Below are 25219 nucleotides of genomic sequence, written 5' to 3' on the forward strand. Positions count from 1 at the left end.
GCACACTCCCCACCGGGGATGTGCCCGCAACCAAGGCACATGCCCTCGACCAGAATCGAACCCGGAACCCTGCAGTCCACAGGCTGACGCTCCATCCACCGAGCCAAACCAGCTGTGGCTAAGCAATCTAATTTTTAATGTTCATATTAGATAAAATCTTGAGGAAAAATTCAGGTTTTAATATGAATATTCAAAGGCGTTGATAAATGCCACTATTAAACAGTCGTTAAAATGAGGTTCTGGAATAGAAATCTCTTTACTGCCATGTGTTTTGGAAGCATGAAACATGCGTAGTTGTTGACAGTTGAATTATACTAGGGAGCTCAACACCACCGACAAACTTCCTTCATGACTCAAGGGAAACAAAATAAACTCAACTCAATACAATTAGAAACCATCCGCCTCTCATCCCTATCAGAGCGTCTGCCCCTGAATCGGAAGCTCCGTGCATCGGTTATTAGAGTCCTATCTTTCTAGACATTCAGACTGAAAACGAACCCAATGCTCAGCAAAGCCCGGTGAGAGAGCTAACGGGAGAAAATGTCCCTTATTAAACTTCCTTATAAGATGGGAGGATGGGCTTATAATTCTGGTAATTTCTCATGTCTAGATTTAAAAAATATTTTTTTGAACTAGGGTATTTAAGCACCACCACCACCACCACCACCACCACCACTTCCAGGCACAATAAAAGTGAGCTAGCTCTTTAAGGAGCCGGCAATCAACCTTGGTCGCAGGAGCGGGGACCGAGAACAGGGCTCACCCATCACGGACGGCATCGCTGCCCACATTCCCGCCCGTGGCCGGCCGCGCTCTGACACACCTGCAAGTACCTGGGCTTGACTGGGCTGGACTTCTGGAAACACATCCAGGAGCGAGGCCACCGGTAAACCGTTCTTTGAAACTTTCACGTTTGGTGCAAACTGGGGATAGGGGATGGCTTCAGGAAAATGTATATAGTTTAAAATATTTCATGTCAGAAAGTTGTTTTTTAAAACGCAGCAGCCCAAAAACTTGGGAGTATCAATCTGTATGAGACTTGGAAATGTACAAAGAGAAAACAGCTGGGCCATCTGCTCTGGTCAGCCCGTGTCACCGACACGTGTCACCCCCTACCTGCCGCGAGATTGGACATTCAGGTTAGAAAACACGTGCACTCTGACTTTAGCGGTGGTCTGTGTTTCCCGCGTTCCCATCCTATGTTTACAGTACCGTGAAGTGAAAGAGCACAAAAACCAGTGTTATACTTAAATTAAATAGCATGATTTAATTTACTTGCTGCTTAATCCTGAATCCTCTTAAATTAAAAAAAAAACAACAACGAAAGTTAAAATTAACTATTAACGTTAATGAATTTAAACCTTCCAGAAAACATGAATCCAAAAGGAAATGTCCAACAGGTGACTGAGCCACATATTTTATGGCCTTTCCTGTATCGGCCTCGAACATTCTAAACATCAACGGGAAAAAAAAATTCTGGATCGAGTTTTTCAGTTTTATTCTTCCGGAGCACAGTTTTCGGGCCTGTTACTGAGGACGGTCTTCCAACAGGTACACGATTAGCTCATACGTGGACAGCACAATGGCCGTGTTTGGGATCTGCCGGATGAGCTGGGCAAAGAGTCCTCTATAGAAGGCAAGGTAGCCTTCTTCCCGGAAGACCAGCCGAGCGGTCTGGACAAAAGACTTGTACTTGGTGCCCTCCTCCCGCAGCCGCGTCCTGATCACTTCTGCAGAGAGAAACACACGCTTTATGTGACAGATAAATTGCATTTCCCGGTAATACGAGGAGAATTCAAAGCACACAGCTTTATAATTATCAACGTATACCTCTGCCCACGTGCCACCTAAAATAATAAATTATGTTAAGATCTCAAGAGATGCCCTGGCCGGGTAGCTCAGTTGGTTAGAGTGTCATCATGGTATGCCAAGGTTGCGGGTTTGATCCCGGTCTGGGCACATATAGGAAGCAACCAATGAATGCATAAGTAGGTGGGTCAACAAACTGATGTTTCTTTCTCTCTCTCTCCTCCCTTCCCCCTACTCTCTTAAAAAAAAAAAAAAAAAAAAGCTTAGTGTGAGTGGGACTTGATTTTAAGATAGTTTATAGTTTTCAACTCCAATTAAGTAAATGCTGTAATTTCACCGAAAGTGGCATCTGTATTAAGTATGGAAATATCTTCCACAGGACTTTCTTTTCATGTACTCCCCAACTTTCTCCTCCTAGAGTCCTCCTCTGCTCTGTCCGGCTTAAACGCTGCCTCCTCCTTTTCCAAACCTTGGCCCACCTGGCCCTGCCTCACCTGGGTGCCCACAAAATGACACTGCCTGTCACCGCCTGCCAAGCAGACCTCTGCCACCCTGTCTCCCTATCCGGCAACCGTCCGCCTCTTCTTCACGAGCCCCGAGGCTGCCAGTGCCCGGCACACACCGGGACTCCGCCACCTGTTACCGAGTTCACCACGTGCACCTGCCACAGCTGACAGCACAGCAGGCTTCTGAAAGCAAAGCTTGTTTTTCATGGCACAAAAAACAAAGCTATTATTTTAATAGTCGCTCAGAGGACAGTAGGCCTATCATTCTTTTTAAAAATAAGCTTAAGCCGAAACCGGTTTGGCTCGGTGGATAGAGCGTCAGCCTGCGGACTGAAGGGTCCCAGGTTCGATTCCGGTCAGGGGCATGTACATGGGTTGCGGGCACATCCCCGGTGGGGGATGTGCAGGAGGCAGCTGGTTGATGTTTCTCTCTCATCGATGTTTCTGACTCTCTATCTCTCTCCCTTCCTCTCTGTAAAAAATCAATAAAATATATTAAAAAAAAAAAAATAAAATAAAAATAAAAATAAGCTTAAAAGCCCTAGCTGGTGTGGCTCAGTGGATACAGCACTGGCCTGCGGACTGAAAGGTCCCCGGTTCACTTCCGGCCAAGGGCACATGCCTGGATTGCAGGCTCAGTCCCCAGTCGAAGGCAGCCACTCAATGATTCTCTCTCATCATTGATGTTTCTCTCTCTCCCTCTCTCTCCATTCCTCTCTGAAATCAATAAAATATATTTTAAATAAATAAACTTAAAAATAAACTTTAAGTGGAAAATAAAATTCAAAGTGGAAGCTGAGAGATTTTAAGTTTGGTTCCTTTGTCATTTTTTTTTTTTTAAGTCAAGGATAAAATCCAGATTTTTGGCTTCTTGAAAACATCAGAACTTCTACAACACAGGCCCACGTTCTGCACAGCAAGTTTTGGGAACTGGGGTTGAGTGACACTGAGTCCCTGCCACACACACACACACACACACACACACACAAACACACACGCCGAGGGGCGTGGGGGAGGCCAGGCCCACTTGGCTCGGGTCCCTCACTACCTGCAGGCATGTGCACTTCAGTCGGCTCCAGGGTCCAGGCACACTGACAAATGGCACAACCTGACAGCTGTCACTGCTCTGGGAGAAGAGTGGCACGTACCGTGAGGATAGGCGACACAAGAGGCACACCCCTTAGACACAGCAGCAGCTGCCATGAGTCCAAAAAAACTTGCGGAATTCTTCTCAGTCCCATTTGCAGAGGGGGTGAGTGGAGCGTCCTTCAGATACTTCTTCAGACTTTCATAAATAGCAAAGCAGATGACAGTTTCTGAGATCCCCGCATACGAGGCAGTTAATCCCCGATAGAAGCCACGAATGCCTTCCGTCTGGTACACGTGGCGTGCGCACTGGAGCGTGTTCATCTGCTTGCAGCCGCGCACCCTGTGACAGAGACCAAGGACAGGCCATCAGACCATGAGTGAGCGGGCTCCACAGACACTCGCCGGATGGAAGGCAATCAGTGGGCGACACGTGTCCTCCCCACACAGAGGGCAGCTGTGTCCGGCTCACGGTGAGGCCAGGTCCACGGGCTGGGCCACCCGGCCGGCCCACAGAGAATGTGCGCCCATACAAGAGTCACAAGAACACGCTCACAGCCTCTGGCCCGAGTTTGGAAAGAGCTTCGTGGAGGAAGACATTCCTCACAGAGAAAATCTAACCAACATGATCCAGTCCGTCCGAACACCTAAAGGGGCGCAGCGAGGGAAACTGGGCACCGGGCCAGAGGAACTGCCGTGCAGGCGGGAGGCGGGCAGTGCCGGGGGGAGGCGGGCAGTGCTAGGGGGAGGCGGACTAGCTGGGATGTGAGGCACAGTTACAGATACGGTGCAGATGTGTTTTAAGACGACACTAAAGGAAAACCCGTTAGCTTTCGGCAGAGAGGAGAGTGTGAGGGCGCTCTCAACCCTGAGGTAATTGAGATTCATCAAAGGATTCTAAGCAAATGATATGTTCAAAATTATTAGAACTGCTGCATCTCAGAAGGTTCTTTCAGGCAGGATGGGCCGGGGAAAGGTGGAGTCAAAGGCCAATATCGAGGCCACTGTGGTCACTGGAGAGGAAGAACAGCCACAGCAGCCCCCCGCCCTTGCAGGGGTTCCTGCTCCCTCCCCTGTCCTTCCTAGGAGCTTAAGTTGGACTGGATGAGCTGGAGGTTTCCAGTGCCCCACACAGTTACACAGGGCCTTAGATCGAATCCTATCACGAACTTCACTTAGCATCACTACTCCTCTGAAATCACGGTAGTTATTGGGCCACGGCTTGACTTAATATATTAAGTAGGTATATTACTATATCGTAATTTTAAAAAACATTAATAACTGCATTTCAGCAACTGGTTTCCATGGCTTCTACTATTCTAAAGGGCCTGCAGACTTCGCCCGACCACCAAAGGAATCTGCAGGCTGCAACGGGTTTCAGGCAGAAACCAGAGTCCGAGGGCCTTGGAGAGAAAATGGCCCTTCCCAGGACTGGAGGCATTCGCTGCTCTCCCTCATTGTAAGGCGCCTTCCCGCCTGAAAGAGAAGCATCTGGGGAGAGTCCCTAGCGCTGCAGCTGGGGTGGGGCCCGCCAAGCACAGGGACCCCCGATGGTCTGCGGAAGTCAGCACTGCACACCAGGGGCCACAGCTGAGCGAACCTGTGACCACCTCTGCTGGTCTTTGTCCCCACCATGCTTGACAGCACGACTCGCCAAGCAAAAGGAGCTGCTGTATGCTCATTCAGAAAGAACAAGACTGTACTGCACTCCACAGGGAGCTGGGGGAGAAATAGCCCCAAGAATTCTTATGTTAAGGAAGCAACAATCAATAACTTACTTCCGTTCTAGCTGCATCCGGGTTTTAACCATCCATATAGGATTCATTAGGGAATTTGTGACAAAAGCTGGAAGAAAAAACACACCAGAAAATGTCATCACTGAACACAGCCAATGCTGATTAAAGCTGTCTATTCCATCTGAAATCAGGCTTTCCATGGTTTCATATAAAAATGGCCAGTAGGAAGCAGGACATTTCTGTATCGCACAGGAAGCTCCGGTCCCTAAAGTGTAGCTCCTACTGGCATGCTGGACCTAAAAGTCTCTCCAACTTCTGGAGCCCTGACTAGGGTTTCCAGCCTGTAGGTGGTGCTGTTGGTATTTCTGTCAATGTGATGCCCACAGTAAACATGAACCACGCTATAACTCAATTTATAAGCATCAGATCCAGAAATAATTTGTTTTTAAGGGAAGCTGCTGTCTTAATCCAAAAGGTTGCCTTTTATCAAACTTAAAATAAAAGGAACTAAATCTCCATGTAACTGAATCCAAAGGCAGACATTTTAATAGCCACTAATGTTTCAGGAAAGTGAAGTTTTACCATCGATCTGTGTCTTACAAGAACCATTTGTTGGTGAGTCTCCCATCTCAACACGGCTAGTCACTTCGGAGCGACAGAGCGAAGCAGAGTCAGGCACAGCCAGTGACCCCCCTGTGACCTCGCCCTCCCCAGGCCCAGGCACAGCATCAGACAGAGGAACCTGGGCGAGGCTGAAACACGGCCGCAGGTTTGCTCTAGGTCCCAAGGGTTCTTCTAAGCGAACGCTGCCCAAGTTAAGCCTGATAACCAGCGTTTAGGTTACAGCCAACCCCTATCGGCCTCAAAGTGCAGGCTCCTCGGAGCTGCGCACTCGGCACACGCCTTTCTTGTTTAACACTGGTTCCAAGGCGTCCAGAGCAGCCTCTGTAACTCCTCAGAGGGGCTGCTGGTGCTTTATCTGAGTAGAGAGGTGCACACACTTACAGGCTGGCAGAGGCGGAAACTCCTTATAAAATGCCAATTGAAGTTCTCTAGAATACCTTTCTAGTTAAACAGACATAAACATAAATCCGTAAGGCATGGCCCTCTCTCCGCAATCGACAAGTCCATGCTTTTGTGGCCAAGCATTTCCTGGGGGGAAACCCTGCCATGAGTTTCCTATAGTGAGCAGGATGACTCCCTCATGAGGCACGCTCTCGGCCTGTTCCGGTCCCACTAAAAGCCCACCAGCCCCGACCCTCATCGTAGAGCCCCGGGATTAGCACAGACTGCCAGCTGTGCACAGGGTGTGCTGGGCACCAGGAGTCATGAGAAAAGGAGCTGAACTTTAGAAAGCAATGGCATGAAACAGACATGAAAAGCACATGAAAATTCCTCGGAAAGAAGCACTGCACCCAACTAGCATGCGTGGGACATGTACACGTGAGGCAGAATAAAAAGCTTTAGTGGCCAAAGAGATAGGAACAGGCTACAAACTGATCCTAAACACATTATTTATCGGCTCTCACATAAAGCGTTAGAAAAACGATTTCAGATGGAAAGAGGCAGAGAGCTCACTTCTAATTCCTAGAAAAGGCTGCTGGGCACAACACATGCTTTCTCCGCCCACGGGAATGGGGACAGGGACGGGGACGGGGACGGGGACGGGGACGGGAACGTACCTGCAGAGCCAGCTGAGAAAATGTGCACAATGTTGCTGTTAGGCACGAAAATGCCATTGAACTGCTCTTTGGCTTTGGAGTAACATGCAAAGTACACAGCCCTGTCAGAACAAAGGGAGAGCACGGTAAGACATCGGCACACACTGCCAATAGGATGTCCCTCCGCAACCTCTGAGACGTCAGGTAAATAATATGGGCAAGAAGTTACCACGTAACAAAAGCTCGGCCTCATCCGTGCTAAACCCAAACCTGCTGCAGGCGCCTTCAGAAGGTCCTGCTCGCCCCCCAGAGAGTATACGGTGGAGGGAAGAGTCCAACATAACGGAGGAAAATGAGACTTTGGTAATATGCGTGCGAAGTCCATTTATATTCTTCATTCTGTTGGTGCCAAACCTTTGAGCACCAACATATACTGTAACATTTAAAATTTGTAGTATTTCTAAAATATACCACACTTGTCCTGCCTCACACCAAAATGAGCATGTGATTGGGGGAGGGGCAATGCTGCTGACCACACTCACTCACTCAGAGAAGATCCAGGGATGAGAGCAGACTCGTTTTCAACTCAGTACAATAACTAGAATCTCTTTCTCACCATCCACTAAAGACACACCAACAGTTCTCACTATTCCCATTTGTCAGGTGTGTTTAGGCAAATCCTGCACAGAAGAGAATGGCCACCTAGCAGTATGGCCCTTCCGTGGGAAAGGACTCAGGACATTACATCCGTATGAAGGGAGCCAGCTGAAAGTTCAATGCTTACCTTGATGGTGCAACTCCAACCAAATTTGGACCCAAGCCTCTAAAAAGTGACTTTGGTCCCTCCTTCTCCAAGATCGACCTGAATAATACAAAAAAGATCCAGCATTAAAACCCTTAGGCAAGGTCTATGCAAAGCAAGTGTCAGCCTTCCGTTAGCGCCTTGCATAAAGAATAATAGGTTGTTGCACGGCCAACGTGGTTTGGTGGCTGAGTGTCCACTTATGAACCAAGAGGTCACAGTTTGATTCCCAGTCAGAGCACATGCCCGGGTGGCAGGCTTGACCCCAGTCGGGGTGTGCAGGAAGCAGCTGATCAATGATTCTCTCTCATCATTGATGTTCCTCTCTCTTCCCTTCCTCTCTGAAATCAAGAAAAATATTAAAAAATTTAAAAAAGGTTAATAAATTGTTTACAAGACCCCAGGCTACTTTACGATTACATTACAACACAGAATCGGAAGGCTGAAGAACACAGCTGCAGTAACAGTGAAAATCTGCGCTTCGGCAGCATCAGTCTGACATGCTTGCAGGAAGCTTTTTCCTTGTTCACGCAGGAGCAAGACACTCAAGGTTTGTACGAGGAGACCCTGTAGGGACAACGAGCACTGGCGAAGGGGCTGACCCCGGGACAGGGCCCCACTATAACAAGGTCCCTGAGAAACACGTTCAGAGAGGTCTCTGGATGGGACTTCTTCTGGATTTACTCCTTATTTATAGTAACCCCATCGCCTCGATGTTTACTTATTGTGGGCAAGCCCTAAACAGATGTAAGAACAGAAAAGGCTAGTAATTTCATGGGCTGGATGGAAAAGCCTCGTACCTCAAGTCCAGAGAGAATACTGTGCCTGCTTTTTCTTTTTAGTGTTTTTCATTGTGGTAACATATATGTAACATAAATTTTTACCATTTTAACCATTTTAAAATGTACAGTTCAGGGGCATTAAGTGCATGCACACTGTTGTGCAACCATCGCCAGCATCTGCCTCTAGAACTTTTTCATCTTCTCAACTAAAAATCCGTACCCACGGAACACGAACCCTCCATGCCGCCCCTCCCCCAGCGCTGGGCACCCACCATTCTACTTCTGTCTCTCTGAACCTGACTGCTCTAGGGCCTCATGGAATCACACAGTATTTGTTCTTTTGCGACTGGCACATTTCACTTAGCATAATGGCTCAAGGTTCGCCCATGATGCAGTACGTGTCAGAATTTCCTTCTTTGTAAAAACTGAGTAACATTCCAATCTATAAATGGGCCACATTTTGTTTATCCATTTATCTGTCAATCGACACTTGGGTTGCTTGCCACCTTTTGGCTACTGGGAAAATGCTGACATAAATGTCCAAATATCTATTCAAGTCTCTGTATCCAGAGATGGAATTGCTGGATCATATGGTAATTCTAGGCTTAATTTTTTTAAAAAAATATATTTTATTGAAATTTTTACAGAGAGGAAGGGAGAGAGATAGAGAGTTAGAAACATCGATGAGAGAGAAACATCGATCAGCTGCCTCCTGCACATCTCCTACTGGGGATGTGCCCGCAACCCAGGTACATGCCCTTGACCGGAATCGAACCTGGGACCTTTTAGTCCGCAGGCCGACTCTCTATCCACTGAGCCAAACCGGTTTTGGCTAGGCTTAATTTTTTGAGAATTGGCCATACTATCAACCACAGCAGCTGCACCATTTTACATTCCTATCAACAACACACATGGGCTCCAATTTTTCCATATACTTGCCAACATGCTTTAAAAAATAACTGTTAAATATAGTTTCTGATCAACAGTGACTAACACAATCCTAAAAGCATTAGAACATTCTTTAGAAGCATATTCCCCACTGCAACATAATTCTTTACGTTAGTTTTCTTTTTTTTTTTAAAAAAAATGTATTTTTATTGATTTCAGAGAGGAGAGGAGAGGGAGAGAGAATCCTTGCCAGTTGCTTCCTGCATGGCTCCTACTGGGGATCGAGCCCCCACCCCTGGCATGTGTACTGACGGGGAATCGAACTATGGCCTCCTGGTTCAGGTCAGTGCTCAACCACTGAGCCACGCCGACTGGGCAAATTTACTCTTTTCAATGGCTCGGTTTTCATGGTATCCAAGAGAATTTACATTGTTAAATTACAGTCCTCTCTAATTCAATCTCCTTTTCTGAGAATTTACTTGGTAATTAGTACTTCCAATTTGACAGCATTCTAAGTTGGCCAAGCTCAGAAATAATCACATTGTTTTCAAAAGAGTTTATATACTGTTTTACCTTCATTATGACACTGAAGGTAAGATAAAAAGACAGCTTTCACTTCATGGAAAAGATATTCCTATAAAACTAACAAAATGAATCTTGTCAATTCTAACTCTACCAACTTCGACTTTTCACACAGAGAAAAGGTTTCCAAAACGAACCTGAAATTTTTGGTGCAAAAGAGCTTAAGCTGATGTTTTAGTCCTTGGCATGCTAGTAATGTTCAAGTTTTCTCCATTTATAGTTTTCGCTCCTGTTCTTTCCTTCCTCAGAGCAGTGTAATTTTCATGATCTAGATTCCTAGCCTTTCCTCTCCATGTTTTTTGATGTTTATAAAATAGTTCAATTGCTTGATGAGAAAGAATATTTATACCTTTAAGAGCTTTCTTAAAAAGCAGCAGGCTAGCAATTAGAAAAGAAAAAAAGAAATAAAAGGTATCTAGATTGGAAAGTAATCTGTCTCTTTTCACAAACATATTATATATAGAAATACTAAAGAATCCACTAACAATTACTATAATAAACTAGTTCAGCAAGGTTGTAGGATACAAGATCAATGTACACACACACAAAAAATGCCCAAACAATTGTATGTCTATACAGAAGCAATGAATAATCTAAGCATGGGAATAAACAGCTATTCCACTTACAGCAGCATCAAAAGAATGAAATACTTATCTATAGAGAGACAAAATAGACGGGTGGTTGCCAGGGGATGGCGGAGGAGGAATGGGGAATGACTGCTCATGGGTACGTGTTTCTTCCTGGTGTGATGAAATTGTTTAGAATGAAGATATGGTGATGGTCATGTAACTCTAAATATACTAAAACCCACTGAACTGTATACTTTAGGAGGACAAATTGTATGCTTCTGAATAATATCTCAATAAAGCTACTACACTACAAAATATTAGGGAGACAATAGTTGTATTTTCTAACCATAAAATATTTTCCTTGCTGGCAGGTAGAAACTCAGACCCTTTAAGTTAGGGGTGGGGAATTTCTGGCCCACGGGTGAAATCATTTGGTCTGGCCCTGCAAAGGCACTAGGGGTGAGATAATTAAATGTCTGACCCAATATAGCAGGCTCATTTTTAAGGTGGTAATTTTGTATGGCCCACGAATGTTGTTCTATCCAAATGGCCCTTGGCAGAAAAGGTTCCCCACCCCTGCTTTAAGTGATCCCAAGACACACTGTTGTTTGTGTGGTCCAGAATAAACCCTCTGGCCACCCTACATGTCACACAAAGGCACTCTGTTGGACACACTAGACAACCAGGGAGGCATATCTCACTACAGGACAGATTTCTTTTCTCTTTTCATCGCATAAGGGCAAGGTCAAAGCAATGTATTTAAAATAAGACCTAGCCATAATAATGGAATGTTATTCGACAGTAACTACAAGGGAAAGAAGCCAGACACGAGGCCATAAACACACTGCATGACTTCATTTATATGCAAAGTCCAGAGGAGACACCCCTAGAGACAGGAGGTAGGTTAGTGGTTGATGGCCTAGCGCTGGGACCTGGGGTGGGGAATGGGGAGTGACTGCAATGGGTGAGGGCCTTCTTAGGGGAATGACATGTTTTAAAATCACATCGTTGTGACAGTTGCGCAAACTATGTGAGCATGCTAAAAACAGTCAACTGTCTGTTTTACATGGGTAAGCTGTATGTGAATTACATATTAGTAAGCTGTTTAAAAAACCCTGCAGGGAGAAAAAGAAAGAAAGGCTCACTAAAAAAGACAGATCAGCAGGAACAGAGTTTTAAACAAAATTTAGTTCTTGTGGTAAATCAATCATTTACAAAAGATAACTGAGAAAAGTGAAATATAGACTGCAGATGAGTTAAAAAAAAAGCAGTATATTAAGCCCTGGCCGGTGTTGCTCAGTGGTTAGAGCGTTGGCCCGCACACCAAAGGGTCTCAGGTTCAATTCCCAGTCAAAGGCATATATCTGGGTTGCGGGTTCACTCGCTGACCCTGGTAGGGGTGCGTGCGAGGCAACCAGTCGATGTGTCTCTCTCACATTGATGTTTCTCTTTGTCTCTCTACCTGACACCCCCCTCCCCCCCTCCCAACACACACACACACACACACACACACACACACACACTCACTCTCTCTCTCTGAAAAAGCAACGAAAAAGCCAAAACCGGTTTGGCTCAGTGGATAGAGCGTGGGCCTGCGGACTGAAAGGTCCCAGGTTCGATTCCGGTCAAGGGCATGTACCTGGGTTGCGGGCACATCCCCAGTGGGAGATGTGCAGGAGGCAGCTGATTGATGTTCCTCTCTCATCGATGTTTCTAACTCTCTATCTCTCTCCCTTCCTCTCTGTAAAAAATCAATAAAATATATTTAAAAAAAAAAAAAAAAAAGCAACGGAAAAAATATCCTCACGTGAGGATTAACAATAACAACAACAAAAAATAGTATGTCAGTATTAAATTTCTTGAATTTGAAAACCGCTGTGGTTTTAAGATAATACCTTTATTCTTAGGAAATAAATGCGGAAGAATTAAGAGAAAAGGGGCACAATGTGAACCTATTTTCAAATGGTTCAGGAAAAATATGGATGTATACAGGACAAAATGCCAACACAAATGTGGCAATATGTTAAAAATCTGTGACTCAAGATCAAGAGTATATATAGCAAGTTACTGGTACCATTCCTATAACTTTTCTACAAGTTTGAAATTATTTCAGAAAAAACTTCTGTAATAAAAATAAGTTATAGGCAAGCCATAGGTTACAAAAATATTGAACTCATGATTATAGCACAATGTTACGGGAACAAGGGCTGGGTAAAGGCAATTGTTAGGTTCTGCAAATCAAACCCCCAAGTGAAGGTCACGGAGTTGCAGTGAGTTTTCACACTAGCCAAAAACAAGTCACTGGGCCCTTAGCAGAGGCATGAGAATTAGTTTTTTCAATTTTAAATACTTAACTTCTATCTTTCTTACCACAGGCCTGATTTAAAAAGCTCTGCTCTCTGAGCAAAATCTTTTCTTAAATAACACCTGCAAGTGACCTACACCTTCTAGCCTGTAAGACTGTCAAATGGTCAGAACACCCAAAATGTTTCAACTTTAGATTCTCTCTGTGGTTCCCATTAATGAACACTGTGCAGCCAGCCCACGGGTCATTTAAACACGGTTCCGGGACTCTCTGGCTCCAGGAAGCCTGAGCCTCGCATCTATAATGCAGCAGGGAACACCAGTCCTCAAGTGACCAGGGCCTCTTCCGAACCGGGCAGGCTGTCGCCATAGTGACACATTAACAGTGGGCAAGAAGTCAAGCCTATTACATAATTCAAACTTCTAACCTGCTGGCTGTGTACAAAACTCTTCTGGAACAATCGAGTGCCTACTATAAATGGCACACTTCACCTCAAAATACAGCAGCAGGACCCAGGCCGATTTCCCGCAGTCATAGAACTGTCGCTTAGGCAGAAATGCAGAGAAGCGGGGCCGTATTTGGAGCATTTCATCTTCACTGGTTGTGGACCACGATCCAAGAGAAGACCTCACCTGACACTCAGTTTTCTTTTTATAACATAGACTGGATCACTAATATATCACATTTCAGACCAAAAAGGCACCTGAGTAAAAAATTACCTGAGTGATGGAAAAAACAGGAGGAGCTCTGATTTTTTTAAAAAAAGCCTGGCTGGCATGGCTCAGGGGTTGAGCATTGACCTATGAACCAGGAGGTCAAGGTTCAATTCCGGTCAGGGCACATGCCCGGGTTGTGGGCTCCACCCCAGTGTGGGGCGTGCAGGAGGCAGCTGATTAGTGATTCTCTCATCATTGATGTTTCTATCTCTCTCCCTTTCCCTTCATCTCTGAAATCAATAAAAATATATTAAAAAAAAACACACACAGATTAAGTTATAAGACTTTAAAGCAGACACATGAAATAAACTGATATATTATTCCCCTTTGGTGAATTTAACAGTGAGAGCCTTTTTAAGTAACCATCTTCAAAATATAAAGGTTAATGGTGCTGCAAGGGAGAAAATGGATTCTCTAGCGGGTTTCCCTGTGATGCAAACGCTGACTTGCATTTTGAAAAATAAACTTCCTGTAAACAAGTTCTGTTAAGCCTTTTAAAGTAGTGCTTCCTGAAAGAGTAAGACTAAGGAGCAGCAACTTAACCAGCATCCCTGCCCCTGCCAGGAGAGAGAGATGGCTGCAACCAGGCGGTGGCAGAGTGCCAAGCAGGGCCCTGCTGCCGGCGCAGAGACAGTGCTGCTCCTGCTGGCAGGCTGCCAGGCAGTGCGGGTGACAGACCACTGCTGGGGCTTTGTGGCAGGAAGACGCGCGTTTCCCCTGGAGCGAGGGTGCTTTCTTTAGGAGAGAACTGTGTAATATGATAGTCCCCTTTTTGCCTTGGCTACCAAGAAACTCAGTTATAAACCTTGTATTTAAAAAGTACAGGAAGTAAGTATTACAATAGCAGCCAATATTTATTTACATATTGAGCCCTTTATATGTGATATTTTGCTGATGTGCCCAAATGCATCCATTCATGCTATTTGTACTAAATGCTTACTGTGTGCCAGGCAGCTTTCTAGGGGGTTGGGAACACCTCCGTGATCAAAACAAATCAAAGTCCCTGACGCAGAGGAACTTCCATTCTGGTGGAGACGGGGAGAGAAAATAAACAATACTAACAAGTAAGCTACACTCTGTGTTGGATGGAGGTAAGTGCTGGGGATAAAAACAAGGCAGGAAGGAGGGACGGAGCAGGAGGGAGACTCAGTTTTAAATAGCACAGTCACTGCAAGGCCTTCCCGCTAAGGTGACAACTGGGAGCCAGCCATGCAGATAAGGTCAGGTACCAAGGCCCTGAGGCGGAATGTGCCAATGTTCCTGGCCTTTAAAAGGAACAGCTGAAGGGGTGGAGGAGGAGAAACATCAGCGAAGCAATGGGAGCGGCGCAGCTGTGTGGAGGCCGCAGGGACAGAGGACAGGCAGTGCCTGGAGGGATCTGAGCGAGGATCTGGGTTGAGTTGACAGAGGATGGGAGGGGAGCAGGCCTCAGGCCAGACCAGTGAGGAGCTCATGCAGTCACACAGATGAGACCTGGTGGCTTCCATCAGGTGTGGATGCTGACAAGCAGGGGCAAGGGTCAGATGCTGTGCATATTCTGAAGGCAGAGGGGACAGAACTGGCTGTGGGTGTGAGAAATAAGATCCAAGGATGACTGAGGCGTTAGGTCCGTGGAGTGGGAAGCCGGAGTTGCTTCGAGACTCTGGGAGCAGCGGGTTGGGAGCTCAGTTCTGCACAAGTTCTGCTTTGGGTGCCATCGCACAGCCAGGAGGAGCTGTCAAACAGGCAGCAGGACTGCAGCTGAGCAGAGGCCGGGTCTGAGCCCTGGGCCTCCAACCAGAGGCTGCTAGTCTGCGGTGGGGGGAGGAGGGTGGTCCCAGCGTCTCTGAGTGACCTTGGGCTCCAGTAGAAGCCGAGCCCCACTAGGGCACTCGGGATTATTTACTGCTTTCAAGTCTTCCTTTGAAATAGGTGAATAGACATTAAAAATGGCCTTGAGCCCAGTCGGCATGGCTCAGTGGTTGAGCGTCCATCGACTTATAAACCAGGAGGTTAGGGTTCGATTCCTGGTCAAGGCACATGCCCTGGTTGTGGGCTCCATGTAGGGCATGCAGGAGGCAACCGATCAATGACTCACTCATCACTGATGTTTCTATCCCTTTCTCCCTCTCCTTTCCTCTTTGAAATCAATAAAAATATATTTTAAAAAAGAAAAAGGTCTTTGAGTAAGTTGTATAACTCCAATTTGTGTTTCCTCATCTATAAAATGGGGTGATATCCCACCTGAGCGCTAATCTCATAGGGTTGGTGTGAAAAATCAATAAAGTAATACTATATAAAAGTGGCAATTTCCAATAGAAACCTATTAAATATCAGCTGAGAATCTTAATAATGTACATAGATCAAGCCGATGAAATAAAGCTTTAATAAAATGCTTTTGAATAAAAAAATGCCACTTTACAAACCCTTTCAACAAAATATCGTAACAAGAATTTTACTTAAAATCCTATTATTTATATTTTCATGTGGATATAGAATAAATGGTTTTAAAAGTACTCAAGTGTTAAGTGGTGTCTCGTTATTGTGTAGCTGTGGCTACTTTAACCAATGACTGCGGTGAAACGGGTGGCCGTGCAGTGTGCTGTGCACTGTTCTTGGGCTTCAAAGGACAGGAAGCTTTTTTTTTTTTAATCTGTTTTATTGATTTTTTTATAGAGAGGAAGGGAGAGAAATAGAGAGTTAGAAACATTGATCAGCCGCCTCCTGCACACCCCCCACTGGGGATGCGCCCGCAACCAAGACACATGCCCCTGGCCGGAATCGAACCCGGGACCCCCTAGTCCGCAGGCTGACGCTCCATCCACCGAGCCAAACCGGTCAGGCAAGACAGGAAGCTTTTTAAATTTGATTTACATTTTAATAAACAATGATCCTAACTAGGGAGAGAAAATACATATATATATATATATATATATAGAGAGAGAGAGAGAGAGAGAGAGAGAGAGAGAGAGAGAGATTTGTTGGAGCTAGAGAGACAGCAGAGATATATGTAGAACATGCAAAAACCTGAGCTACAGAAAGCCCCTTACCTGATTTACCTACAGGCCTGGCCCAGTGACACCCACAACTTTTGGGTAACCGTGTCCCAGTTACAGTAAGCATATAAACCCACTAGTCATGAGTTATTTGCAAGCATGCAAGAGGAAGTTCATGGAGGATGTTAGTAAAGCTGGCAAATTACCCGTCTTTCCTTTTGTCCAAAGCGCTTACGTTCTCCAGAAGGTGCCATCTGAGACTCCCCCTGCCCACGCGTGTACAAAGACAGACAGGATGGGGATGCTTACACAGCCGTGTCTTCTGGAGGATGTGGGGCTGTCCCTCTCCTTCCTGAGGTCCGAGTGGGCCTCCCATCAGTGACCCCGTCCCTAACCTGCTGCTCTGTGCCTCCGCCCTCCCCAGGGTTTAATTTGTTCTGGGTGTTGGGTGCCCGCCTCTTCCTCTCGCTGGGCTTCTGATTCTTCACTTGGGACCCTGCCCTCAGCAGCTGGTCTTGCGTTCAGTTTTGCTCGATAAGCTTTGGATGCAGCTCATCCACGTTTGGCATGGAGGCCTGCGTGCCCTGCAAGCAGGCTTTACAAACAAAAGGTGCCTAAAAATAAACCCAGTGCTTTCCAACGCACTCTCCTTATCTGAACTGGGACTGCACTCTGTCCAAAGTGCTCCGCATGCGGTTATTCGGACAGAGCGCTTCCACTTTACTGCATCTTTCTCGAACACTTCCCAGCTGACGCCTCCACCGATAAACGGCAATGTCTTTCTTGGGCTCACCCTCTTCCAGAGGTAAGTCTCAGATATCAGGTATAGTGAAATTCAACTATCATTTACTGGACATCTCTCTTTTTAAAAAAATATTTTTATTGATTTTTACAGAGAGAGGAAGGGAGAAAGAGAAACATCAGTGTGAGAGTGGAACATCAATTAGCAGCCTCCTGCATGGCCCCCTTCCTGGGGATCAAGCCCGTCCCCTAGGCATGTGCCCCGATTGGGAATGGAACCAGCAACCTTTCGGTGCACAGGACAACGCCCAACGAAGCGAGCAACACTGGCCGGGCTGAACATCTCCCTGAAGCACAGCCCACGGTAAATTCAGAGACCATCAAGAGGTCTTGATTTCTGGTTCTAAGCATAGATACCAGTAAGTCAAATTCAACTTATGAACCTTTAGCTACTTCATTAGCAAATGAGATATTTTTAATGTAGTAAAAAGAATAAATTAGGCAGGTAGCCAAAGTATGAAACAAAATTTCTTTTAAAAATATATTTTTAGCCCTGACCGGTTTGGCTCAGTGGATAGAGCGTCAGGCTCTGGACTGAAAGGTCTCCGGTTTGATTTTGGTTGAGGGCATGTACCTTGGTTGCAGGCTTGATCCCCAGTAGGGGGCGTGCAGAAGGCAGCTGACCGATGTTTCTAACTCTCTATCCCTCTCCCTTCCTCTCTGTAAAAAGTCAATAAAAACATATATATACATATATATGTACATATATATAAATTGATTTCAGAGAGGAAGGGAGAGGGAGAGAGAAAGAAACATCAATGATGAGAGAGGATCATTGATTGGCTGCCTCCTGTACATACCCTACTGGGTGGGGATGGAGCCCGCACCGCAACTTGGGCATGTGCCCTTGACCGGAATTGAACCTGGGACCCTTCAGTCCGCAGGCCGATGCTCTATCCACTGAGCCAAACCAACTAGGGCGAAACAAACATTTTAAAAACCATTTTACTAAGTATCTATTGAAACTTTTCTATAAGTATGCAAGTATTTCCAAATAAAAAGTAAAAAATTAAAACATTTTGTTTCCAGGTTACTTCCCCTTCAAATATTCAAAACCTTTCTCCTGTGAAATTTAAAAGTTTTAATTTCATTCTATCACGCCATAGCTTCCTGCTAGCCCTCAGATTTTGAGCAAGAACACTTTGATGCAACAATTTGAACATGATATTTTAGTTTGCTTTGTAGGTTTGCTAAACTGTCCCTGGATGGTGACCGCATGCACACTGGGTGCCCAGCTGCCAAGGGAGCAAGGTCAGAGTTCAAAGGTATTGGTACAGAAACCTAATTCTTAGGTTTAGAATTAGGCTGTGCAAACAGGAGATCCATCTGATAGGCTTAATAAACATTTGGTATTGACACTGGGGGCGGGGGTGTGGCAGGAGTCCAGGCTGGGGACTGAACTTACTTCAGAACCTGTAGAAGTCCAGGCGTCACTGATGTTGGTCTCACCACTCCAGCTCCATCAATGGCCCCCAGGTGGACCTGAGGGTAATAGACTGTCCGCAGAGCTAATTTCGAAGACTGCAGTCTTGTCTTAATGACTTCGAGTGGACAAGTGAAAATAGCACCAACCGTGCCCCCGCACCTGTAAGAAAAGAAATCGCATCAGGATCAGAAAAGCCATGCCATTCTCTACACAAGCAAAATGTGAAATTTATATTTTCTTTATTTAAAAAAAGAGCCCGGCCGGTTGAGTCCAGATTGAGTGTTGGCCTATGAACCAGGAGGTCACAATTTGATTCCCGGTCAGGGCACATGCCCAGGTTGCGGGCTCGATCCCCAGTGTAGGGCATGCAGGAGGCAGCCAACCAATGATTCTCTCTCATCATTGATGTTTCTATCTCTCTCTCCCTCTCCCTTCCTCTCTCCGAAATCAATAAAAATATTTTTTTAAAAAAGAGACTTATGTTCATTTCATAATTAGAACATACGGGAGGTGAAAACAAATCATAGTTGAAATCACAGCAGCGAATGAGATAACCATTGTCACTATGTCAGCACATCCTGTAGGGCTTTTCCGTACCGGCTCTTCAAGCCCCAGTTGTCTAGCTGTTGTGAATGTCAATATACACGTACACTTACATCATCTGTAATGGCCGAACACTATTCTTCTATATTGATGTATAATATATTAACCAACTTCCTACTGTTAGACATTAATGTCATTTCCAATTTCACTACCCTGTTGCAATGAATATTCTAGAAAATGCATCTTTTCAGCCAAACAAAATAGTTCTTCAGGCACTGCTCCTATTTGAAAATCATTGTCTACTACAATGGACTTTTAATAAAGTCTAATTTGGACTCCATTGAAAGTTAGGCTAAAGCTTACTTTTAACGACCAATCAATGCATCCTGTTTTCCTTAGTCAGTCTGAGTCAGGGAACTCCTTCACAATATTTCATACCAAAATATTACCTGTATTAAAATTTTAAGTATTTTTCTTCAAGACAACTCACTTATCCTAAATATCTCCTTCCATCTTTTCTTAAACAATACCCATGAAACTGTGCTCTTAAGGGCTGGTGAGAATTAACAATGTCACGTACCATCGAAAGCTGCCCCCGCACCACCAACCACGCAGGTTCTACCCCTCGGAAAGCATGGAAGCTCAGGGCCTGTGTCTATTCATCTTTGTTTCCCTGGCAGCAGGACTCCCAAGTTCACACACAATATTTCCTAAGCAAAGGAATTATTAAACTGAAGTTTCAAGGAGGGTGTCTTTTATGGGATCTACATGTTTGAACACAGGACTTCCTCCTGCCTGCTATCACAGGTGACTGTCCCAGGAGCACCTCGCTAGGGGACAGTAGTGCCTGGCACACTAGAAACCATGCAGCACCAGTATCTCTGAGGGGACAAGTGGTGACAGGAACAGAAGGTCTGCCCGGCTCACAGAATATTAAGTTAGGAAATCTGGCTGCGAACCCAGCACCTAGCACGGTGCCTGAGTAAGCAATGGGGTAAAGCCCCGTGTAGTATTTTAAAATCAAGAGCCTGCAGTCCCACAGAGCGAGCTGGAAGCTAGCGGTTTAAATGCTGGCATTTCTACTATGGAGTGAATGACTACCTCATGGTAAGCATGCAATCCTCCAACAATCCTTCAAGGTAGGAACTCTTTAGCCTCAAATCACCCCAAGGAATTGAAATTTCAGAAAAAAAGAGAGTAAAAGATTGGGGGTGGGGCAGCCATTCTGGGCTATTTAGGCAAACCTGCTTTAAAGTCATGACGACAATACACCGTCACGATAAAACAAACCGTTTATATACACAGTGTCTTCTGAACTGTGAGCCAAAGCCCATCAACCACAAAGCAAGGCAGGGGGTCGGTCAGAACGGGCGGGAGGCCGGCAGGAAGGGCTCCACGTATGAACCGGCCAGCATTTACCCCTCAGGGACTGGGGGCAAATATATAGAGGGGAACCTAGGTCTCAGTGAGGTCACAAAGCAGCTCAGTATCTAGTCTGAAACCCAAATCCAGGCCCTGTGTCCACAGCCTGGTTCGTCCCCCGGCGCTCAGGTTTCTCTCTGGGAGCACTGTGGGAAGAGGGTAGTGCAGACAGCGCTGCCAGCTCACGTACGCTGTTTCACTCTTCCTCAAAATGGAAAACTGTTGATCAGACAAGTAGGACTTCAAAACTCTAATGTGTCCTTTTGAACCTTGAGAGCTTGTTTGGAGGTTCTAGCAGGGGAGCGCAGCTACTCGTATACCCTTGACCGAAGACCGGTCCTCTCCTCGGGGGGGAAGGTCGTCCTCTTCGACCGAGCGCGCAGCTTTGGGAGGGACGCACATGGATCGGTGAGGGAGGAGGGGGACACCCGCCTAGCCAGCCAGATCAGCCGAATCAACCCTGGCGATCAATGGGGTGACAGATGTCGCAGCCAGATAATGTGTCCTTTTGTATCAAGAAAAATTGTGAGCCCAACTGAATGCTGTTCTGTAATAACTGGCTCTAAAGAAAATAGGATATAATGGGGAGTGTTTAAAAAAATACCATCCTAACCATGTCTATTTACACAAAATAATTACTCTTATCTATTACCATAAACACGTGCTTAAAAGGACATTTACATGCTACAAAATCAGATAAACAGCTGAAACCTATTTATGCTCAATAACATGATTCCATGTCACCAAAAACAAACAAAAAAAAACCAACATAAAACAGCTTCTGAGAAACTCTTTCATCAGAAAGCCAACAAGTTTGAATGAGGCACAGGTCAACCACCTCTGCTTTGCCCGCAGGTCAGCTGCCCTCCTTATCTGGCCAACTGTCATCCAAACCTATGCCACTGATCAAAGGATGACCTTCGGGATGGTGTGCTTGCCCAACTAGGCGAATGTCCTACTATCAACCAGGCGGTGGACTCTTTGGGGATGGCAAGCCACACTCACTACCAGTCACTGGCATGGGTTGCACACTGTGCCCATGGCAGAGTGGTGGTGGTGACAGGCCCCGCCCGCCCGGCCTTCTAGACCACTAACAAGGGGACCAAGTAAGGCGCTCTAAACAATGTTACTATCAGAAGTAAGTCCCTTCTTACCCACCAGGAAAAAACTCAGATGAAAAAATGTCCAAAGGATATTCTAAATCGTTAAGCTGTGGTATAATAATCCTCTTAGAAGAACCTGATATTCAATTGAAATGTCCAAAGAAGTCTTCCTGAAACTTAATCCTTTCATAGCAAAATTCTGTATCTTTCAGCTCAACTTCTTTTTCTTTCTTCATGAGCCAACACATACAAGACAATCATTTGAACCAAAATGCTGACTTCTCCAGACTGGCTTTCCAAAATTTTCTAAAAATATTTCATCATGTTGGCTACAGAGCACTTAAGAGTACAACAAATTACACTCTTTGTGGAAGAGTTCCTGTCATTCTCAGTTGTTTGATACAAAGAAGCCCTTCAGTGTAGCTAGCTTGGATGAAGGCCCACCCACCGCCGGCAGGAGTCCTCTTTCGGAGGCCCAGCTCACAAAAGGCAGAGGCAGCAGCCTCCCATCGCTGCTTCTCAGCGGTGCTCTACTGAATGCCCCTTCCTGCCTATGAATCACAGGCAGGTTCCATGACTTCCTGGCAACTTTTAGCCCCGACACTGGGAACGCCCATATGGGTTCCACCAGTAGTCCCTCCCCCAATCACCTTTCAGCCTTACTTGGCCTGGCAACCCTTCAAACAGCACTAGGTCCTCTCCTTCCTCTGGTCCTCATGCTCCTGGCCACCAAGCCACTGGGGCCCTAGTGCCCTCCCATGCCGGCCACAAGGCGACAAGACTGGCACTGGGGAGGAAGTCACCGGAGTCCTCCTCATCCTGGTGGCCTAGGCTAATGCAGCAGCAGCCTCCCACCTGCAGGAAGCCTCTGCCACGGGCAGGCGACCTCTCAGCCTCACCAGCCCCTCAAGGCCTGGAGCCCAGACCCCTAGGGCAGGGGTGGGGACAGGGAGAGGCGGTGACAGGAAAAGCCTCTCAACACCACATCCCACAGCTATCACCTTCCTGCTCTGCACACACAAGCCGGTGGACCAGCTGGTGCAGGCGGCGGACCTGCCCCCTCTCTGGGTCTCAGAGCAGGCTTCTTGGGGTCCAGCCCAGGGCCCGGAAGCCGATGCTCGGCCAACCGGCAAAGTCACATTCAGCATCCACTCACACAGTGACACAGTGTGGCATCAGGAAACAGACTAATCCTGATGAGATACCAATACTTTAGACCTAATATCCAAAGTGAGGGACATCCTTAAGAGGCCCACAGACATACAGGAAGGAAGTATAGAACTACAGAAATAGTTCCGTTACATTAACCATTATCATCTCTACCTTTAATTTCTATTTTGTGCATGTTTTTTAATATATATATATATAGTGCATGTTTCATACATACACACACACACACACACACATATATATATATATATATAAATAAAAAAGAGTAATAAACATACATGGGGATATGCACAAACACGTTAATCATAGGGCTGTGTGATCAAAGTCTAAAGACCACTATTCTAGGCCAGTGGTTCTCAACTGGAACAATGTGCCCCCATCCTGTGACATCTGGCCATGCCTGGAGACATTTTTGGATGTTGACATTGGGGGAAGGGGTATTAGCATCTAGTGCAGCTGTGGGCAAACTACGGCCAGGCCAGGCCAGATCCAGCCCGTTTGAAATGAATAAAACTAAAAAAAAAAAAAGACCGTACCCTTTTATGTAATGATGTTTACTTTGAATTTATATTAGTTCACACAAACACTCCATCCATGCTTTTGTTCTGGCCCTCCGGTCCAGTTTATGAACCCACTGTGGCCCTCGAGTCAAAAAGTTTGCCCACCCCTGAATTCTGGTGGGTGTCAGGAGGCGGCTACAATGCACACGACAGCCCTGCCCCATCCCAAGCAAATAAGCATCTGGCTGAGGTTGGAGAGCAATAAAATGGACAAGGTATTTGAAGGCAGTGTAAGTAGCGTGGAGGCCACTGCTGCTTGTCTGCCAGCATCCAGGCCCTCTTCCTGTCTTAAGAAGATTGACCCCAGATGTCTTAAGCCAGACAGTCTGGATGCAACCGAACCATTTCTAGGTTTAGCCCCGACCCAATCAACGCTGCCACGTGTTCGGCAAGGGGCACCCGATTCAGCCCAAGCAGCATAGTTCCTCTGGGAGCAGTGACTGGTTTAGAGGCCGGTGCATGTCCAGGTTGGTCCAGAGTTAAGCTCCAGCCAGACTTGTTCAATGGTGGGGAAACATTGGGAGTTGCTGTTAGCCATGCTGTGTTCATGTAAGGACCAACCCTGGAGTCAAGAAGGTATTTCTAGAAGGCAGAGCAGTCATCGCTGGTCCCAGTGATGCTGTCTGAGCTATTTAGGTAAGTCCTCACCACGCCTAGCTTTCTCTAGAATTCAATAACCAAGCCAGTAGGAACTGAAATTATTATTTACAACTGAAAGCCTCCTAAATGAGCCTAGTCAAAAAGCCTTACACCCAAGCTTTTCAAGGACAGGTGGGCGGGCAGGTGGAGGGCCTCGAGTTTGACATGCTTGGCTTAAAGGGTTTTACTCTTATCAGCCATCTTCCAAAAGGCAGTTAGGACTGTGTTTCTCCTAGGCTAGGTTTCTAGCAGCCAGGAGGAACTCCCTGGATGTTAATTTAATTCGCCCCTGCTCTAGTCACTGGCATCAAAGTCCAGAGGCAATTCTCTGGGATATCCCGTTCAGCAAAACCACCCAAAGACTCTGCACAGAGCAGCACAAAGACCAGGAGAGCCACCGTCGCTCTCTGGAGCCTACCTGCCCAGTCTCCTAAACACTCATCACCTGGATTTTTCTGGGCCTTTTCCCTCTTTTACTACTTGTTTCTTTTTCTATAAAGACATTCCTCCTCCCATTCTCTCTGTCTTCCTGCCCAGAACTGAAGTCTTATAGATAGGTTTAACTGTTTGTCTTTTTACCCACATAGGCCTGTCTTGATCCCCGCCCCCCCCCCCCGCCCCGCCACACCCCGCCCTACCCTGTGAATTAGCTCCTCTCCAGTTTATAGCAGAACAAAGCTAGACTGTTAGTACATATATAGCTTTATGCGATCAGAGACATAAAAATTTTAAATTACGCACACAAATGTTTACTCTTTAACTCTGAATTTCAAGTAACAAGTACCATTTTTAAAAACTTGATATTTTCAATAAGACCCCTGTTTTCTACACACACACGGACATTTTTAGGCACTACAGTCAAGACCAATACACTCTTTATTATAATCACCGCCAGACTGATAGGAAACTGGGTTTCAGACTCAGTTTTTCATGACTATGATACGGACTCTACCCACAAAAGATACTGGCAGGCCCTGTGACTCCAACCTCTGGAGCTTTCTTTGTAGTTTCCCCTTTCATCTGCTATCTCTATAGTCACTTCTTAAAAAACACTAGTACTTCTTTACATAGAATTTTCTGGCATAAGGCTTAGATGATTATGCAAATTCTGTATTCATTCAGTCAAAGCAAAATGCAT

The 25219-nt window shown here is 45.9% G+C and overlaps 1 protein-coding gene across 1 annotated transcript in view; it reads right to left on the bottom strand.

Moving 5' to 3' along the window:
• Nucleotides 1-1247: 1247 nt before the first annotated feature.
• SLC25A33 (solute carrier family 25 member 33) overlaps nt 1248-25219 on the bottom strand; it is a 28530-nt gene continuing 4558 nt past the window's right edge. Inside the window, exons 2-7 of the mRNA XM_081086997.1 lie at nt 18624-18803; nt 7583-7660; nt 6820-6920; nt 5180-5246; nt 3464-3744; nt 1248-1730 (exon numbers count right to left, since the gene is read on the bottom strand). Of these exons, the coding sequence (XP_080943123.1) occupies nt 1528-1730; nt 3464-3744; nt 5180-5246; nt 6820-6920; nt 7583-7660; nt 18624-18803 (910 nt within the window). The 3' untranslated portion in view covers nt 1248-1527. The remainder of the gene's footprint in view (nt 1731-3463; nt 3745-5179; nt 5247-6819; nt 6921-7582; nt 7661-18623; nt 18804-25219) is intronic.

The sequence above is a fragment of the Myotis nattereri genome (assembly GCF_964212035.1).
Source record: "Myotis nattereri genome assembly, chromosome: 3".
In the NCBI taxonomy this organism is placed as follows: domain Eukaryota; kingdom Metazoa; phylum Chordata; class Mammalia; order Chiroptera; family Vespertilionidae; genus Myotis; species Myotis nattereri.